This window comes from Aquila chrysaetos, chromosome 3, assembly GCF_900496995.4.
Source record: "Aquila chrysaetos chrysaetos chromosome 3, bAquChr1.4, whole genome shotgun sequence".
Lineage (NCBI taxonomy): Eukaryota > Metazoa > Chordata > Aves > Accipitriformes > Accipitridae > Aquila > Aquila chrysaetos.
The window spans coordinates 53,111,427-53,130,066 of NC_044006.1; the positions used below are offsets into that span (position 1 = coordinate 53,111,427).

Here is an 18,640-nt window from a genome sequence, read left to right on the forward strand (position 1 = left end):
TGTACTGACATATGCATGCACTCTGTCTCTCCAGCTGCTGGCACCCCAGGCTCAGGGACCCCTCTGTCATGAGGTCCCTACTTCAGTTGCTGGTACTTAGACCTCCATACACAAACATGCACACAGCAGAGTCCCATCATCCAGGAAAATAATTAGAAATAGAGTTTAATGAGAAGATAGGACAGACTGCAGTGATCAGGCATGGTCAGACAAACATCATGGTCTGACAAGCCACCCAATTCCACGTACTGGCCCCTTTTAGCCCCTGCTGTATTGTCCCAAGCGTGTTCCTCCCCAAACCGCCTTGATCCCTGTGGTGGGTTGACCTTCACTGCCTGCCAGGTCCCCACCCAGCCACTCTCTCACTCTCCCTCCTCATCAGGACAGGGGCAGAAAATACAACAAAAAAGCTTGTGGGTTGAGATAAGGACAAGGAGATGGCTCACCAATTACTGTCACAGGCAACACTGACTCAACTTGGGGAAATTAATTTAATTTATTGCCAATTAATAACAGAGTAGGCTAGCGAGAAATAAAAACAGAACTGAAAACACTTTTTGCCCATTCCCCCTTCTGCCCAGGCTCTACTGCACTCCTGGCTCTTCTATCTCCTCCCCGCCCGAGCAGCGGTGGATGGGCAATGGGGATTGTGGTCTGTTCATAATGCTTCATCTCGGCTGCTCCTGCCACTCTTCCCCTGCTCTAGCTTGGGGTCTCATCCGTGGGATACAGTCCTTCCAGAACTGCTGCAATGTGGGTCTTTCCCATGGGCTTCAGTTCTTCAAGAACTGCTCCAGCATGGGTCCCTTCCACAGGATACAGTCCTTCAGGAACAGACTGCTTCAGCATCCTCACGGGGCCACAGGTCCTGCCAGAAAACCTGCTCCAGCGTGGGCTCCTCTCTCTACAGGTCCACAGGTCCTGCCAGGAGCCTGCTCTGGCGTGCTCTCTCCACAGGGTCACAGCCTTCTTCAGGGCACATCCCCCTGCTCCGGTGTGGGATCCTCCCTGGGCTGCAGGTGGATATCTGCTCCACTGTGGACCTCCCTGGGCCACAGGGGGACAGCCTGCCTCACCATGGTCTTCCCCACCAGGGGCTGCAGGGGAATCTCTGCTCCGGCGCCTGGAGCACCTCCTCCCCCTCCTTCTTCACTCACCTTGGGGTCTGCAGAGTTGTTGCTCTCACATGTTCTCACTCCTCTCTCCGGCTGCTGTTACGCAGCAGTTCCTTCCCCTTCTTAAATCTGTTATCACGGAGGTGCCACCAGCATCGCTGATAGGCTCAGCTTTGGCCAGTGGTGGGGCTGTTTTGGAGCCGGTCGTGTCTGGCATGGGGCAGCTCCTGATCTCTTCTCACAGAAGCCACCCCTGCAGCCCCCTGCTACCAAAACCTTGCCACAAAAATCCAGTACCATCCCCTTCTGTAGACTCCTCCTGACAGGTGTCACAGCTGGGACATGGGGTGGACGGCTCTCCGGTGACAGCCCTGGAGCAGGGGGCTCCTCCCTCTGAATGAGCTTACTGGGATCCCCCCGCCGCTCTGCCTCTGGGCTCCCTTGTGCTCCTGGGGATGAGCCCTCCATCAAACAACCTCACCCAAACTCTAGCTATATAACCCTACTAACTGGACAAAGAACACGAGATAGCTGTTGTTTGTGCTAATTAGCTGTGACCAGCAATTTTTGGCTTTTAAACATTAAATGCTCTGTTAAAACAAACTGATCTGTCAGATAAACATTATTCAGGGCTGCAGACCAAACAAAAGTTATATATTAATGGAATGTCTAACTATTTTCCTTTTTTTATTTCAACATTTCTAATATATCAAAGCTTTCTATGATACTCATGAAAAATTATCATAGAAACAATCCTAGTATTTTAACACACTCTTGCTGAATCTTGTGAAAAGAAAAGAAATTAACAGCTAATTTTCAGATTTTTAAAGCTCGATTATATATTAAATCAAGTTTCTGGGCTGTAAATGCTGGATGGAAGGTGCAGCAGCCAGATGACTCAGACACCTGCTGTAAAACAACTGCAGTTCAAAATCGTTGAGAAAGTTTTGTTAGTTTAAGTTTCTGCCAGTAGACTTTACGCTGGATTACACAAAATTTGTCCAGGTCAGGAGTTTTGCTTCACGACCCTTGCACCTCTTCTCCAGTTTCTTGTTTCTTCACTTCTGAGATTGCTATACCAAGATGTCCCCAACTCCCTTTCATTGCAAACTCAGTGCCTGTGCTTTCACCGTGTCTTTGGACAGTCACCACCAGCCATACATCTGGTAACAGGGAGTTTGTCCCTTTGCCTCAGTATTTGGTAACAGCATGGCCAGATAGGTTATTTCTAAACATCCCAGAATATCTCTCTCAATGTATTGGGTTATGCAAAAGGTGTACTGACAGCTGCATCACAGTACAGTACTCTGTTTTGAGAAAATTTCACACAGTGAATTGTAGAACATGTCAGTTCATATCCACCTACAATAATACAAATACCAGCCTATAAAGAAAAATTGAATATGGTATAAGTAACATCTAGAGTTTGAACTATAAGTTAGTGTAGCTACAGATTCCCAATTATTTAAAATGTTTAATGAAGTGCTAAATATAAAATATTGTAGTATTATGGATATCTCATAATTGTAAATTTCTTTCAAAATACAAACAGGTTAAAATTAATTTTATTTTTAGCTACTGTACTTCATCAGTAAATCGAATCATTCATTTTAATATTCAGTTTATTTAATCTCTGCCATACCCAGGACTTTCTATATCAAAAGGAAGAGGCTTAACAGGAAATCAGTTGTGCCCTTTCTATCAACTTTGCAAACAAGCACACTGTAAGTCTGATATTTATTCACTCTTACTACTTTGTTTAGATAAAAAGGCTACATTTTTGATTAGCTTGTCTTAGACAGGAGTTCTGAACAAAGCCCTTAGAAAGACAGAAGAAAAGTAAATAGTAAAAACACCTCAGTAAATTACTCCTAGCAACAGCAACAATTCTAACAGTCCAGGTTTTCAGAAAACCTGGCAAATAATAGCACTATGTTTACTGGCAAAAAATGTATTGCAAACCTTGGACTCAAACTAGAAAAAGGAATTATTCTTTCGATCATTTGTTTGCAATATGTGCAAAATAAAACAGTTGTCCTGTGAGACTTAGATGCTGAAGGTCCCATACAGTTAGTAGTAAAATGTAATTTCTAAATTAACTTTTTTTTAACACAAAGCAATTATTTGAGATCTCATCATAAGGGTGCAATATGAATTAACTAATGGACTGCTCAGAAGTCAGTAATTATGACTTAATTTCTTTCCATATGTGCAAAAAATTTCATGTGTCCTTGTTGTTTCAATGAGCCTTATTTTCTTAAGAGATATTTTCTTGACAGAAATAACCTGAAAATCTCAGAGGAAAAAAAAAATCACACAGAAAATGTAAATAAAAACTGCATGCTATTTTAAATTAAGTTTAGTTAAATTTTTCCTGTAATTCAAGAATCAGGAATGGGGGAAAGTTTGGGGATGTTAAGAAACAAACAGATTCAGTGATGAAATGAAAACATCAATTAAAACCAGAAATACAGAATACACGATGGAGGAGAGAAAAATATTTAGCAAAAATCAAGATAAATGAGAAGTTATAAAGTATAAAAAACTGTTAGGTGAATCTAAAACACTGAGGAAAAATTTATGGTGGGAGGCTAGATAGCTAGTAAAGTTACAGCCTATGAGGGACAAAACAAACCTTATACCACACGCCCATCAGTAGATAGAAACACAGAGATGAAAAGAATATTAACAATAACACAGGTCAGTATATATTTCCATTCTGTTTCCCAATATAAGGAAGAGGATATTTATGAAATTCTCTCTAACTTACTCCCTACTGAAGAAGAGGTTTAGCAATGTCTACTCAGTACTAGCTTCATGAAATACTAGACCAGAACAGCTTGTACCTGTGATGTCTGGACATGGATGAGATGTTAATCTTTAATTGATCTTAGAGTGCTGACAAAAAATACAGGAGAATGGAAGTAGCTAATGTTAGGGATTGCCGTATATGTTGACTGCAGCAATTATAAACTTACTTATTATTAAGATATTAATGTTCACTGTTATTATCCGAAATGAAAAATAAAACCTGCCTGAATAACACGAGAATAAACATATATTGTGCCATCTGGAAGTAGATACAATCAGTATGGTATCCATTAGGTACGGCTTCACAAACAAATTAAGACAGGAAAACACATCAAGAACTGTGGAACAGTCACTATTTTCAAAGAACTGTGGTATAGGAGTCTTCAGGAAGCAAGCTAAAATTGTACAAGACTAATGTTACAAGGAACAAAGATACTAAAAATAAAATTAAAAACTGTTATACCAGTCTGTGATTATAGACTAATTTGCATGTTTTCTATTACTACGTGAACATGTTACAAATTCCATGTCTGTAACACACACATACATACGCACATAATATGTGTCCATGTATGTGCACACACATAAGGTATTTATAACCTAGCTGACACTCTGGCATTTCTTAGGTCAGTTTTTCACACCCAAGCAAAACTTCAAATCATACTTACCCCAGAATACGGTTCATTCCATGCCTAGCAGCATAATGGAGCGGAGTATTGTGCTGGTACGTTTCTCCATAAGAAGTATTTGGGTCAAGAGTTTCTTTTAGTTGAGGGTTGCTCTCATAGATTTGGCAGGCCAAGTTTTCATCTCCATTTATAAGAGCTTTGCGGAATTTGGTGGTTGTATTTCCCATGTTGCTATCCTAGCTATCAATGGCACTTTTTCCTTCCCCCTTCATCCACTTGTTGTACGGTTCTGTAACATGCTTTGCAGCCTAAAAAGACAAAAAATATTTCAGTTATTCTGTAAAACACTCTTTCCTAGATGAATTCACCGGAAGCTACAGCACTGTAAGCAGGCATGTGAAGGAGTACATAGGGCCTGTAAACTCTACTCATGAACTGCTGAAGTCCTTCTAGGTAAATACACACAAATTCCCAATTTTTCACAGGTTATTTCCCTGATAAATTGTGCTATCTCCCAGTGCAAATATCTTCACTACCTATACTCTTTGAACATACAGAAAAGAAAAAAAATGGCCAATATCCACCTGTATTAGAAGACAGGGATGAACACTGAATTTCCATTAATGAGAAGTGAATTAGAAATTAGAAGTGATTTCAAAACACAGCAGAACCAAAGCAAAATTCTTAAACGAGGTAAAATTCTTCAAAAACATGCAAGAAAGCAGACATCAGTTTAACTTTCACTTAAATCATGCAAAAATGTGCTTGAAGCACCTGTGCTTGTGTAGGTGGGTGTAAACAGCACTCTTCTGTGCCAGCAAGGCGAATGCACATGAACACAGGAACTACCATGGCCCCATCTTAACAGTTCTGCTAAGCGGACTCTTTTAAACACCTAACCCCATTTTTTAAATGACACTTAAGAGATCAACAATGAACAGGTCCATACAATACCAGGCATTATACTGGCACAAACCAACTGCACCTTAGAACTACTTCAAAGTACTTTCCAGCTGCTATGCTCCCCAGTCTCTCACCTTTATCTGATGGAGGGGACCAGCAGGTTGAGTTGCATAAAGACAGGGCAGACTGAGCATCTCCACTCATGAGATGGGACAAGAGAAGCTTATCAGATCGTGCAGTCGAGAAGAGCACATGTTGGTTTATGTCAGTGGGACAGACAGGGGACTCAGCACCAGTCTGCAGCTGGTAGCACTGTGAACCTTCTAGGAGGTATCTTTTGTGCATGAGTCATCCCATTCAGACTGATACATGCCAGAACTTTCACCCCACAAAGCACACACTGGGATCCAAACATGCCAGGCACAGCAAGTTAGGAATTGAGATTTCTAATGTTGGGCACATATAATCAGGCAGGGCAGGAGCTGCTTCGTGCCCAGTACCTTATATTCAACCTGATGGGACTATCTCAAAACTTCTATTTCTACATTGGCTTTCCAGCACAGTTACTGGTGCCCAGACAGCCTTATACACAGAAGAAATACAGGAATCCAAGGGGTCTAGAGCTGCACAAAATCCCAGGGAATCAGAATGTAGATGCAATTCATGTGAAAAGGATTTGGGGAAACCTGGGGAAGAGCTGCAATGAGATATTTTTGTTTCTCCAGAGTAGTCCTCTCATGAGCTGCTTTCAGCTACTGTTATGAACTTCTGTGTCACGTTGCATCCCAGTCTTACTATAGCTTTGCTCAGATCCCATTCTGCACAAGATCCTACCAGCGCGAGTGTTGCACTGTCTCCTCTCTGCAGTTCCTCTGAGAGATCATTTCATGAAGGGGAGGGAAAAGACTACTTTCATCCAAATCTCACCAGTGCCATTCGAGAAGGAGAGCGGTGGCCTACATTTTCATCCCCTTTTCCTACATAACTTTGGTGAGGCAACCCTTATTTTGGAGTTGTTGTGTCCTACCTTTTGATGTCATTGTGTGAGATAACAATGACACTGCCAAATCAGCTGACTCAACATGCTAAACATGTTGCCCATGTTCTCCTGTGACCAGAGTTACCTAACAAGCAACTGCGTTAAGCAGCTGAAAGTTTATAATACTAATACTAAAAAAGTTGGCACTCATTTAAAAGCAAATGCACACCCTTCATATGTTTAGTTATATACACAAACCAAAGCCCAGATTCTTCAGTCACACTAAGGATTCTGCAGCATTTTGTATCTTTCCATCATCTCTATGTTTTAAAATATAAACATGAGATACTATGCAGATATATTTATATTCTTCAAGAAAGCCACTACATGTTCACATTACCATGTCACAGCTCTCAGTGCTGTAATGTTTTCAGATGCAGAAACAGCTGCATTACTCTAAATATTGTATAGTTTCAGGTGTTAATGAAAGACTGTACAAACCCAAGAAAAACTCTACACTCTTCTCAATCAACCAGCAGTTCATATTACCTTCAACAAATAGGATCTCAAAAATAACTTGAAAGAATGATTTTTCAGTAAAGTTTGCTAACGAGATTAGTTTATGATATTACAATATCTGTCAATCCCTATTCACCACCAATAGCTCTCGAGACTATAAACTAAATTAGACAAGAACAAGTGCCTGGAAGATATCACGTTCCTAGAATCTTCATGAAAATCAATAATGAAGATCCCACTAGTGCCCATAACAGGAAGAAAAGCACAAAACCTTCTTCCATCATTTGAAATTAGAAGGCAACGGCACCAATTGCCATGCACTTATTTCTGGAAATTAGCACATGGATAGCTTCTGCCAGCTGCAGAACATGCTGCCTCTTGCCCCAAACTGGAATGATAAACAAGTCTGGGTAGGCATGAGGGAGGGTGTTGAGAGTATAAGGAGATAAGATGGTGCCCTCAGGCAGTCTGAGAGGAAGCTGGGGCAGGGTGGTATTGTTGAGATGTTGAAGAAGAGATCTGAATGGATTTAGGCAGGGGTCTGGAAATGTATGGGAGAACTGAGGGTCTGTGTAGGGTGGCTCTACAGAACTAAAAAGCTCAAGTTACTGCAGTGCAGAAAAGGCAAAAATTGTAAATTTCATTAATTCTGTTGCACACCAAACAAACTGTATTTATTTTTGATGGCATATGGACATATTAGGTGGTAGCACAGTCTTTAACAACTAATAATACAAAAGATGCAGGCACATTGCTTGAACTATTATGTACATTATCATAACATCTGGGAATTTTAGGAATACGCAGCATGTACTGCATAAGTCCCTGAGCAAAACAGTGACATCTGCTTCCATAAAAAAAGCTTACAGCCTATGTGCACAATAAAGGGTTACATGTGATACAGACATGATATAGAAAGGTGAACGAAATAAAAAGAGTAAAATACTTGTCTGCATAACAGGACCACTCTCCAAATGAAAAGATTCTCAGTCAAAGGAAAGGGAGAATTTGAAGAAGGATTATGAAACAGAGCAATGATGCAGCTCTGAACAGACACAAGTGAAAACTCCCTGCAAAACCAAGAATCAGCATAGAGGTATTGAAAATTTAGCAAATGGCTAATGTAATTACAATCATCACGTTATCAAAATAAAATGGAAGATGATAGAATGGGGATAGTCCATGAAAGCCCTTCAGGTGAAGGCAAAGAGCTTATATTTGATGTGATAGCAAGAAACCAGCCTCTGGAAGAATGCAAGGAGAGAAGTGACAGGGTCAAAAGTAACCCTGAAAACAATTCCCTACTTAAAATACATGATACAATAAATTGTACTAATGCCTTTCAACTTCATACAGTATCCACAAGGTCTTTCATCTTTAACACTAAGACAGGCATTAGTCTTTTATGGCTTTGGAAATTTGGTGGGCCACACTGTAGTTTTCTTTTCTGAATCAGCCATTAAACGTGCCAGCAGAAGTACAGAAAGACAGGGGAGAAGCTGCCTCTGTACCCTGGCTGCAACAGTTGGCTCCCAGCATGTTTGGAAGTCTAGAAGAAACCAAGATGTGACAGCTACTGCCTCTCTCAAGCTGGCATGGCTCATGAGTGCCCTGCTGTAAAATATTCAAGATCTGCCCATCTGCAGTCTTCAGTTTGTCTTTCAGCTAACAGACCAACTGCATCTGCCACCAAAGAAGCCTCTACTTCAACTGAAGGAGAAAAAGCACAAAATATAAATTCATGCAACAAACTTCTGGATCCGAAAATGGCTGAAAGAAGCCCAGTCTGCCTCTTCTTTTTTGTGGTGGTTTTTTCCATTAAGAGCTTCAAACCTGTTACGTGTTCTCAGAGGACAGTAAGCTAACAAGGCCAATGCTGGAACCAGGCAGTGATTCAGAGAAAGGAAACTTGGTTTGCTCTTTCAACCTCTCATTTCATGTTTTTGAAGGTGAAGGGCATGTATTTCCTCCTGAGAGGGAGGAAATGGGTGGCAGGGAAGGGGTCTGGAAGGTTCAGCCAGTCTATAACCTCAGGGACCTGGAGGGCTCCCATGGGCTGAATACAGGGGTTGCTAAAGCAGTTTCAGCAGCTCCCAGGCTCGCATGGGTAGTGTGCAGTGTCAATGTCACTGGTCTTGCTTTGCTGTTTGTGTAAACCCAGCATTTAAAATCCTTAGGCTATTTTTTAATGTGACGTATTACAAAAACATCACAGCAGAACAAAAATGACAACATGAAAATGACAATTTTCAAGTATTTTATCTTACTAAAATGAGACTTGAGTAGAATTTTACAGGACAAAGACAAGATATTTGTTTGGTAGGCAGACCTATTCACTAAATTTTCAGGTTCCGTGATAACAGAAGGGCGATATCATAGACTTTACCATAACCTCATAACATTTATCATGACCACAAATACCATAACCTTTACACCAAAGAATACAGGAAAAACTATATGCAATGTTTGCTAATTATATCCCATATTATTTCAGAATTCCAAACATCAACCATCTCATTCAAAATTAGAAACTGTATTTACTATGCTACTATTGCCAAATAAAAGTTCCAGCTTAAATGAAAAAAACCAAAATACTGGTTACAGAACTCATCATAAAGTCTAAGGAAAGATTCTTATAAACTCAGTCAGGGGGATCACACTTCTCTGCTTTGGCAATGAACAGTAAAACTTCTATGGGCTTGTTAGCAACACTGCTAACATCAACACTTTGATATCATAGCTCTATAAATATTTAACAAAGAGACAGACACTCTCATAGGAGCGTGAAGAGTGCGTACAAGATGAAAAAAGGGTGGATACAGAAAGACATGGGTAGAGCAAGGTAACAATGAGAGATTGAGAGCAGTTGCACCAGCTGCCCAATTACTATTGATTTTTCCACGGGCATCATCACAGAAGTGAGTTTGAAGAAGGACGATTGTAATGGCTTAATAGGATTTTAGAAGGGGTTCGTCCTTTGAAAAACTGCCACGGTGCTTGCTAGAAATTTATAATGAATGACAAAATATTGTACAAGTGGGATCAGGTAAGTATTTTTGAAACATCCTACTTCTAACACTCATTTAGGAACCACGTATTGAACACACAAGTCTTTAATGAGATGACGTACGTCTCTCAATGTACATTTGAATTGCTTTAATACTGAAGCCAAATTTCTCACTGAATGTAGCACTAGCATGTGATCATACAGCAGGCGTTCTGTATCTTGGGGGATAAAGAAAAGGAAGGAAGACATACTGTACTACACCATACTGCTTATGAAATCTATCAAAACCAGTAAAAAAATAATCAGGTTTAACAAGGAGAAGAAAATGCTATGTGTTTCTTGCACCAAAAAATCTATTATATATAATTAGCAAAGATCAGCAATGGATCTAATCATCATTTGCAACCATTATTTTACAATGTAATACTGTGTAATTCCACAGTTTAACCCTAAAAAGTTTGAATACCATTCACAGCTTAAAAAAAGTGTACTTCTTATTTGACAAAAGTAGTTTTTCATGTAAACTATAAGAACATCATGGTGAAATAGCTAAGTGAGCCAAGCTCAAAGAAGCAAGACTTTACACAGACCCTCATAATTAAATCTTAATATTATTAAAATAAAATACATTATTGACTAAAATTAGTGTACATTACATGGTTTCTACACCTTTGGAAAGACAAGTGATAATGAATTGCTTATGCAAAAAGGATAAAGAAAAAAGATATCAAAACTACTTGTTTTCCAAAAGCACCTGGCTTATGCTGACAGCATAAAATACTATATTGTATTCTAAAAGCATCTTCTGTTTCAAGCACGATTAGCTCAAAAGGTAACGATTTTATTTGCTTTGGATACTGCAGTTAAACAGCTCATTTTTAAAAGCTGAGTTTCTAAAATATTTACTGCAGAGTCTGTCCTGCATTATAAATCATAATTTATTGCAGAAGAGAACTATGAACAGCTTTGTGGTTTAGGAGAAAGCCTAGTAACCTGGTACACTTAGGAGGAGTGTCACATCGTCATGTTGGTAATTTTAATTCTCACTACTGGGACGGACTAACACAAATGAAGCAAGTCAAAAGTCATGTTCAAGAACTCTCAGGATACCAAGCCCTCTCCCTAACACAGCAGAAAAAGTCTTGGTTAGTGCTCCTCTTCCTCCCTTGCCTCATTCCCTCTCCGCAAAGTAAAGAGCACCACAGTGCCAAAAAATTGCTCACTTTATCAAGAGGAAAAAATTAAAAATTAAACATTCAAATGTGCACACCTACTTTATGTATGGCTGGCAGAGATGTATATAATTAAGATGTAGCAGAAAAAGTTAGGCTAAAGCTAACTTTTACATGTTTACAGTAAAGATTTCAGATTTGCCATATTTTAATTAATGGGCAAAAATTGTTCTTGATGGATACCTGCATCTGGAGGAACATTTCAGCAGACTTTTAAGTAACAAATGCACTAGCAAAACTTGAGAATCAACTTATGGAAAAGTGGTGGTGGAGGGGCTTGTTTGGTTTTGGTTCGTTTGGTTTTGCTGTATGGGTTTTTGTTTTGTTTTGTTTTGTTTGGTTTTTTTACACACTGCAATAGTCTAAGGTTTGTGCCAAAAGTTCTGAACTCATCAACAGGAAATGATGAAAGCATCTCTGCCACTTTAAAGCTCTGTGAGTGGAGCTTGACATTATCAAATTCAGTGTTATATTTTACATGTCAAAGTACAAACCAAAAAAATAATTGTTATGCCAACACCTCACCCTTTGTAGAACGATCACCAATATAACGTTCTGTGTTTTAAATACCAAGGTTGAAAAGTGGCAATAATGTTGCAAGTCGACTTGCATAAAACACAGTGTACGGTAGTGAGAGAATTAATTATTTCCTCATTTATATGTTTGTGGGATAGAGAGTCTAGCAACTTATGTTAGGATCTTTTTATGCTGGCCTATGTACCCACAAGTAGAAGGCTTAAAGTTATTGCTCAACTCAGTAATTTGAGACTTTGGCTTACTGACTCAGGCACAAAGACTTTCATGCAGGTGGAGTATTTTCTTTCAGACACATTTCTTTCACAACTCCAGTTTGTGGAGAAAAAGGGATTTTAAGCATGGCTTTGGTTTTCTTTGCATTGATACACTTACAGGGATGCAACACGGGCAGCTGCAGCAGAGACTAGAAGCAGTTATCACTTTACGGAGAAAATTGTGCATAGATCTAGCTAAAGTAATTGCTACATTAATTTTGATGGTGTTGTCTACAGTACTTGCATTTATCATCTAAATGAAATGTGGTAAATCCACTGTGGTGTCGGTACATACACACATGGCAGAAGAGACAAGATACTGTGCAGCCAAATCGAAGGTTTACTGTGACAGTTAGATGAAGATAGCATCCCTGCAGATAGTTGGGAAAAGAAATCCAGCGGCACAAGTTAAAAGGAGCACCTGTTTTGGTGCATCCTGGTTTTTTTATCCTTAGAGAGCAGCAATTCAGGAAGACAGAACAAAAGAGTTATCATTCTATAATTATGCACTGTAATATCCAATAGTCTCACCTGTAATTGCAGATCATTTCATATTCATTCCAGGGCACCATGTCTTTAGAAAATTATTTTAAAAACAACAACAAACCCCTCAAAGTTCTCTGAAGTCCAGATAACACTGGAGTTGTTCCCAATGCAACTGTCTGTCAAGGCCTTAATAATCTGATTTAATTTGCTGTAGCTTAGTTACTGCTACAAGAGAGATATACTTCTTAATGGTCTTTTTAGGCTCCAGTCATAAAATACAGCAGAACTCTTTTAGGACTAGCTATTCAATCCTCAGGTTAAGTAGACTAACCAAATCTAAAATAATATAAAATATCTGTACCTAGTGTAATACCAACACTACCATCCTAAGACTTCCTCTATCCAGATCAGAAGGTGAAGAAGCACAAGACGAAATGTTTGACATTTTATTAGATTAAGTCAAGCTAAAGACAGACATGCTTGATAGTTCTTGCATTTTAATCTCAGGCTCACTGTTTGTCTTAGTATAAAAAGCTCACTGTAGACTGTTCCACTGACTAAAGTAACTCAATACACTTTTGATACAGTGCATAAAACAGTTAATGAAATAAATGTCTATAAAAGTGACTTCTCTACCACAGGTCAATGCTGATAGCACCACTTTTTCATCAAGCAAAAGTGAACAAGTATCACCCAGCCCCTACATAAAGAAGTACCAGCAGCCCATGACTCACAGGACAGTTAGCATCAGTGATAAGCTAAAGAGTATGAACCAGGGACTGGTAACGTTCTTAACCAGTGCAGTGTCTCTCCTGTTGGCAGCATGAACCCCATTCAGGTAGTTTAATGCCTCTCTGGTTGGTTTCTCCTTAACCCTCACACATACTACATACCCAATGTGTTGGCTGGGATGGGAGTCTCTTTGCAAAAAAGACTCAAACACACTTTATTTAACCGTAAGATAAGCAACAACCCAGCTCAGTTCAGTTAAAGACAAGTGTGGGTCCCCTCCAAAATCACTTTCAACAGACAAAAAGAACACAGTGAAACCACCACCAAGAGTTACAAGGCAACGGTTTACAGAGTAATGGACAGATGGGATAAACAGACTGACGCTATATGGAGCAAAAAGTCAAGAAATTTGTGTGCTCCTGTCAGACTGACCTGCTTAGAAAAACTGAGGGTAAAGACAACCAGTACTGGAGAGCACTGCTAGGACATGAAGCAGAAATGAAGACGGATGCAAACAGCTATAGAAAACCCTATGGGGAGCTTGACTGACCAATCTAAATAGGGTGCAATGCACCTTGACCCTGGCCTTAACAGAGTCCTGGATGTATTTTTCAAGTATGTTTGCTCAGCTTAACACAATTTAAAAGCCATGTTAAGATTCAAGTAAACAAGTTTGAAACTGCACTGCAGCCTAAAGCCAACCCTCTGGAGAGCCCCTGGTACAATCTGGCCAGCCAAAAGCTTTAATGTTAACCATATTTTCAATGGCATTAAACTGATACAATTGAAAACAAAACTTTTTGGCTGCCAGGGCGTATCCACAGAAAGGAAAAATAAAGAGGATGACAACGCAGGGCTGCTCACGAGCATGCACCTCCATGGTAAAATCTGAAAATCCCTTATACATTTAGAAACCTTAGCATGTTCCTGAAGCAGAATTCTCTCAGTTTAAGGAAGCTTTATCACAGGAAAGGGTATCAGTTGGTAGGGTCATGCTGTCACTGGATCTTGTAAGTATGCAAGAGGCCTACATGATGTATCTTAAAAAGTAAGGATAGCTAGTAGACCAGGTCAGCCAACTGCAATCAGACTGTACATAGTAAGCATCGTTCCACCACTTTCTAAAACTATACAGTTGCATTTAGAAATAATGAGTATCTGAAGTCAGTGCATTCCAACACAAAAACTACTGGTTTTATAAACAGCAATGAATTTTTAATAAAGTAAAAATAAAAAGGTGAGCAAACAAATAAATCTAGATTTTTCAACATAGAATCTCCCAACATATCATGCTGTATTTCAAACCATCAGAGGAAAGCAACAATCACAGTAACCTACCACTGACTCCTGACTCGTAACTACACTATTGTGAGGACCAGTGCTCTATCTGTAGACTGCTGATAGTCCGCAAGTTGCACGTTCTGAATAAACTGAGCAACACTTACTGCAATTTCTCTATTATTACCCAAATAACTGAAAGCACTGAAAAGAATATTACACATCATTTCAAGGAATATGTAATGTATGCAGAGTTCCCTATTTTTACTTAAGCAAGCTATGCTTTGAAGAGTGACAGAGTACATCTCTACTTGGTGTGTTATAATTATTTCATAAATATTTACGGGATGAAACTTTGTAAAATATACACTACTTACATTAAAGAAGTATCCGTTTCTATGCTATTCAAGTGGGAGGTGAGGAAAGCATATTCAACTGTCTGAGAAAGATGATGAACAATGTTCACAAACGTACCGGACTAAAACCACACACACACATACTTTTATTGTTTCCTGGAAGCATTCTTATGTGCTGGTTTTGTTCTCCGTAAAGCTAAAAGACAATGTGACCCCACTGATCTTTCAGAGATCTTGATTTTTTTCAGATGAATGAGTAAATCAATATCCTTTTAACAAAGAGGTAATTTAACCGGTCAGCACTCCTTCAAAGCAATACATTCATTTAGGTCTAAACACAGAATCCAGGAGATCATTGTGTGTCTAAAATGAGACAGATTCCCACAGCAAAATACGTTTTCTCACAATATTTCACAAATGTTTTATGACATTTCTGAGAGACAACTTTAGGAACTATTTAACTCTTTCTAGTCCAAGAGGTATGCATCCTGCTTGTCCTTGGGTGCTAAGCTCCCAGAATCTCAAGAGTCATCATTGCTAAGAACGAGCCATTCAGGTAACTACAGTGACAAGGATCATCACTTGCACCTTACATCGGCCAGAAAATTAGCAGAACTGCAAATGCTGCACTTCTGATAAAATATTTAATATACCCACGGGCAAAATTCTGACTCTGGCAGGGAAATGGCAAAAGATATATTGGATCTAATCTAACATTAATTTACACAAACACATAACTTGAAGAAATATTTTTAACTTTTGCCAGAACACCTCTGCTGAAATATTGGGCTGTTTTTCCCACTGCGTACAAACTGTTTAATCATTTACATAAAGGCTGTGGATAACAAAATTTAATTATAGTATGTCACTTACAGTTTGTATTTACAAAGATTATTCTTGACTCTAGCGTAATTACAATGAAACACAACCTTGTTTTGCGTGATAATGATTTTTGGCTTCAAGACAAATATCAAGCCAAAGAAAAGAGAGAGAGAATAAAGCTTATCACAAAAATCCAACAGAACCTGAGATTGAATCATAGAATCACAGAATGGTTTGGGTTGGAAGGGACCTTTAACGATCATCATGTCCAACCCTCCCACCATGGGCAGGGACATCTTTCAGTAGGTCAGGTTGCTCAAAGCCCTGTCCAGCCTGATCTTGAACACTTCCAGTGGTGAGGCATCCACAACTTCCCTGGGCAACCTGTTCCAGTGTCTCACCAGGCTCATCATAAAATAATTCTTCCTTTTGTCCAATCCAAATCTACCCTCTTTCAGTTTAAAACCATTGCCCCTTGTCCTGTCACTAGAGGCCTTGGTAAAAAATCCCTGCCTTTCTTGTAAAGCCCCCTTTAAATATTGAAATGCTGCAACAAGGTCTCCCTGGAGCCTTCTCTACTCCAGGCTGAACAACCTCAACTCTCTCAGCCTTTCTTCACAGGAGAGGTGTTCCAGCCACTTGACCATTTTTGCAGCCCTCCTCTGGACCTGCTCTAACAGGTCCATGTGTTTCTTGCACCGGAGACCTCAGAGCTGGACACAGTGCTCCAGGTGGGGTCTCACAAGAGAGCAGAGCAGAGGGGGAGAACCACCTCCCTCAAGCAGCTGGCCACGCAGTTCTCCTATTAGTTCTTCTATCAATTCTCCTATTAACATAATCGACATACTGACTGATGTAGACACTAATACAATACGAATGACTGCCGTTCTTTGTAGAATACTATTACTGACCTTTCCTATGTAAGGCAAGGAAAGGAGTAAATACAAATGCAAGTTACCAGAGTCTCTTATTTTGCAAAATCTGACCCATTTGGCATCAAAACTGCATGAAGCGCAACAGAGTATGCAGGCTTAAAGTTACAAAGATTTTCAAGAACCGGTCTAAAAAAAGCATTCTGTTTTACCCAAGTAATAAAATCTTTTACTTTAATCAAGATCTTCAGCTATTTACCTGAAGCTTCCACCAGAAGTAACTGTACAGACACTGGGATCATAAAATAGCTAATGGTGCTTGATGGTTAGTGGAACTTTCTTCATGATCACATCCAGGGGTCATGCTGAAGCTAGACAGACAAGATAGTAACAGCAGTTATGCCATTTCTCCTATGCTCTCACTATTCCTGCTGGCAACCAGATAAGATAGTGGGAAAAAAGCAACAGGAGTAACAAGTCTGGCTGGATTGCCAGGAGCATGAAAAATGCAGAAAACAAGGGAAAACAGTTTGCAGTAGTCTGTGGGTGGAAAGTGAAAACAGAAAGGAGAAAGGACACTACAAAACCTTCATCATCCATGGGCCACTGTCATGCAAGCTAAATAAGGCAAAACTAGTAGGTGTTCATTAAGCTAAAGGACATATTAATAAAGGGCCTACACAAGTAGGTGAATTGTGGTTATCCTGAACAAACATTCCTTATTCTGGCATTTTTTATTTCTAGGAAATGACTGAGACTGTGTAAGTCTCTTACAATGATTTTTCTTTTGTTGAAACTTTCTCAAGTAGTATGTACCTATGCTACTTGTCAGTACAATGCTCCAGTCAGGACAATGAAGCTTCCTTCAGAAACAAAGAGAAGCATAAACAAACGATTAATATTACTACCCTTCCTGATATCCAAGCTTAAGAAAAATGTATGTTATGATGTGCTTGAAAATTAGTATTTATATCAAAAATCTGAGCAGTAAGTAAAGAAAGCAGATGTTCTATGATAGAAATAAAATTATTTTCAATTTCACTTTTTCTATGTTCTTTTCACAGCTAATATTGCTGAGAAGTTTGGGAGTATCAACCAGGGAGTTTTCTGCTCACTCCTGCCTGACATACACTTCAGCTCACATGCCCAAAGAATATTAGTGAACACAGACCTACTTTTTTTTTTTAAATCGTTCTTTTAAAAGTCCTGTTACATTTGTCTGTTATGGTCTTTCTTAAACAGCAAAACTGTGATATAAACCCCATTCCTTATATTCTAAACCACAACATTCAGGTCACCAGATTCTTACATCTTGTGTCTGCGGGAACATTTCACTATTGCATCCACTGTTTCAATTTCTTATTGCGCCTGAAAACAAAAAACTCTCTGTTCATGCAGAAATGTGTCATAACAATAAAAGAGCATCTGTGCTCCAACAAAGCCAATGGCATTTGTAGTGATTAAGGCTAACCAGTTTGCAGTAGGTTTTCCTCTTAAATTATTGCAATACTGTTGTAGAAAGCCAGGAATGGTTTTGTTTTATTGGTTTAGCACACAGGCTACATCATACCACACTTCACTAACGAGCCTACATAACCAAATTATTCCTCCTTCAGACAAAGTCTTTTAAAAATTTCTTTGTCCCTAATGCAGTAATTTAACAGCAACTTCCATGAGTTTGGATTAAACAACATCAAGACATCTCTTTGGACATCATCCTACAGCTGTGCTAAAAGCTAAGAGAAGGCAAACAAGAAGTCTCTTCAAAGGTATCTGGGGCAAGATACAATCTCAGCCGAATTTGATGATCTGAAACTATTATACCAAAGAAATGTCTAACCTAGGTAAATGGCTACCTGATACAGCAAAAGATAAAGATGTAGAGTGACACTTTCTGGATGAAAACTACTGCCCAAATTCAAGAACAAATCCATGATTTTTCACAGAAGAAAGAGAGCAAGCTTTTGGGTATGGAGAAATGAAGGATCCTTGAAGACAGTAAGGGCTCCTAGCCCTGTGCTTGCCAAGATCAAGATTTAAGTAATCAGAAAGGATCAGGATGGTGCTGAACTTCTGGCAGAGTCTCTGCTATATTCTCCAGGGGAATT

General features: G+C 39.3%; 1 protein-coding gene across 3 annotated transcripts in view; it reads right to left on the reverse strand.

The window, feature by feature from the left end:
• Nucleotides 1-18,640, reverse strand: part of ANKIB1 (ankyrin repeat and IBR domain containing 1) — a 100,536-nt gene that overhangs the window by 58,860 nt on the left and 23,036 nt on the right. For all 3 annotated transcript variants that reach the window (XM_030008501.2, XM_030008502.2, XM_030008500.2), the window contains exon 2: nucleotides 4,595-4,863. In XM_030008501.2, the coding sequence (XP_029864361.1) occupies nucleotides 4,595-4,782 (188 nt within the window). In that variant the 5' untranslated portion in view covers nucleotides 4,783-4,863. The remainder of the gene's footprint in view (nucleotides 1-4,594; nucleotides 4,864-18,640) is intronic.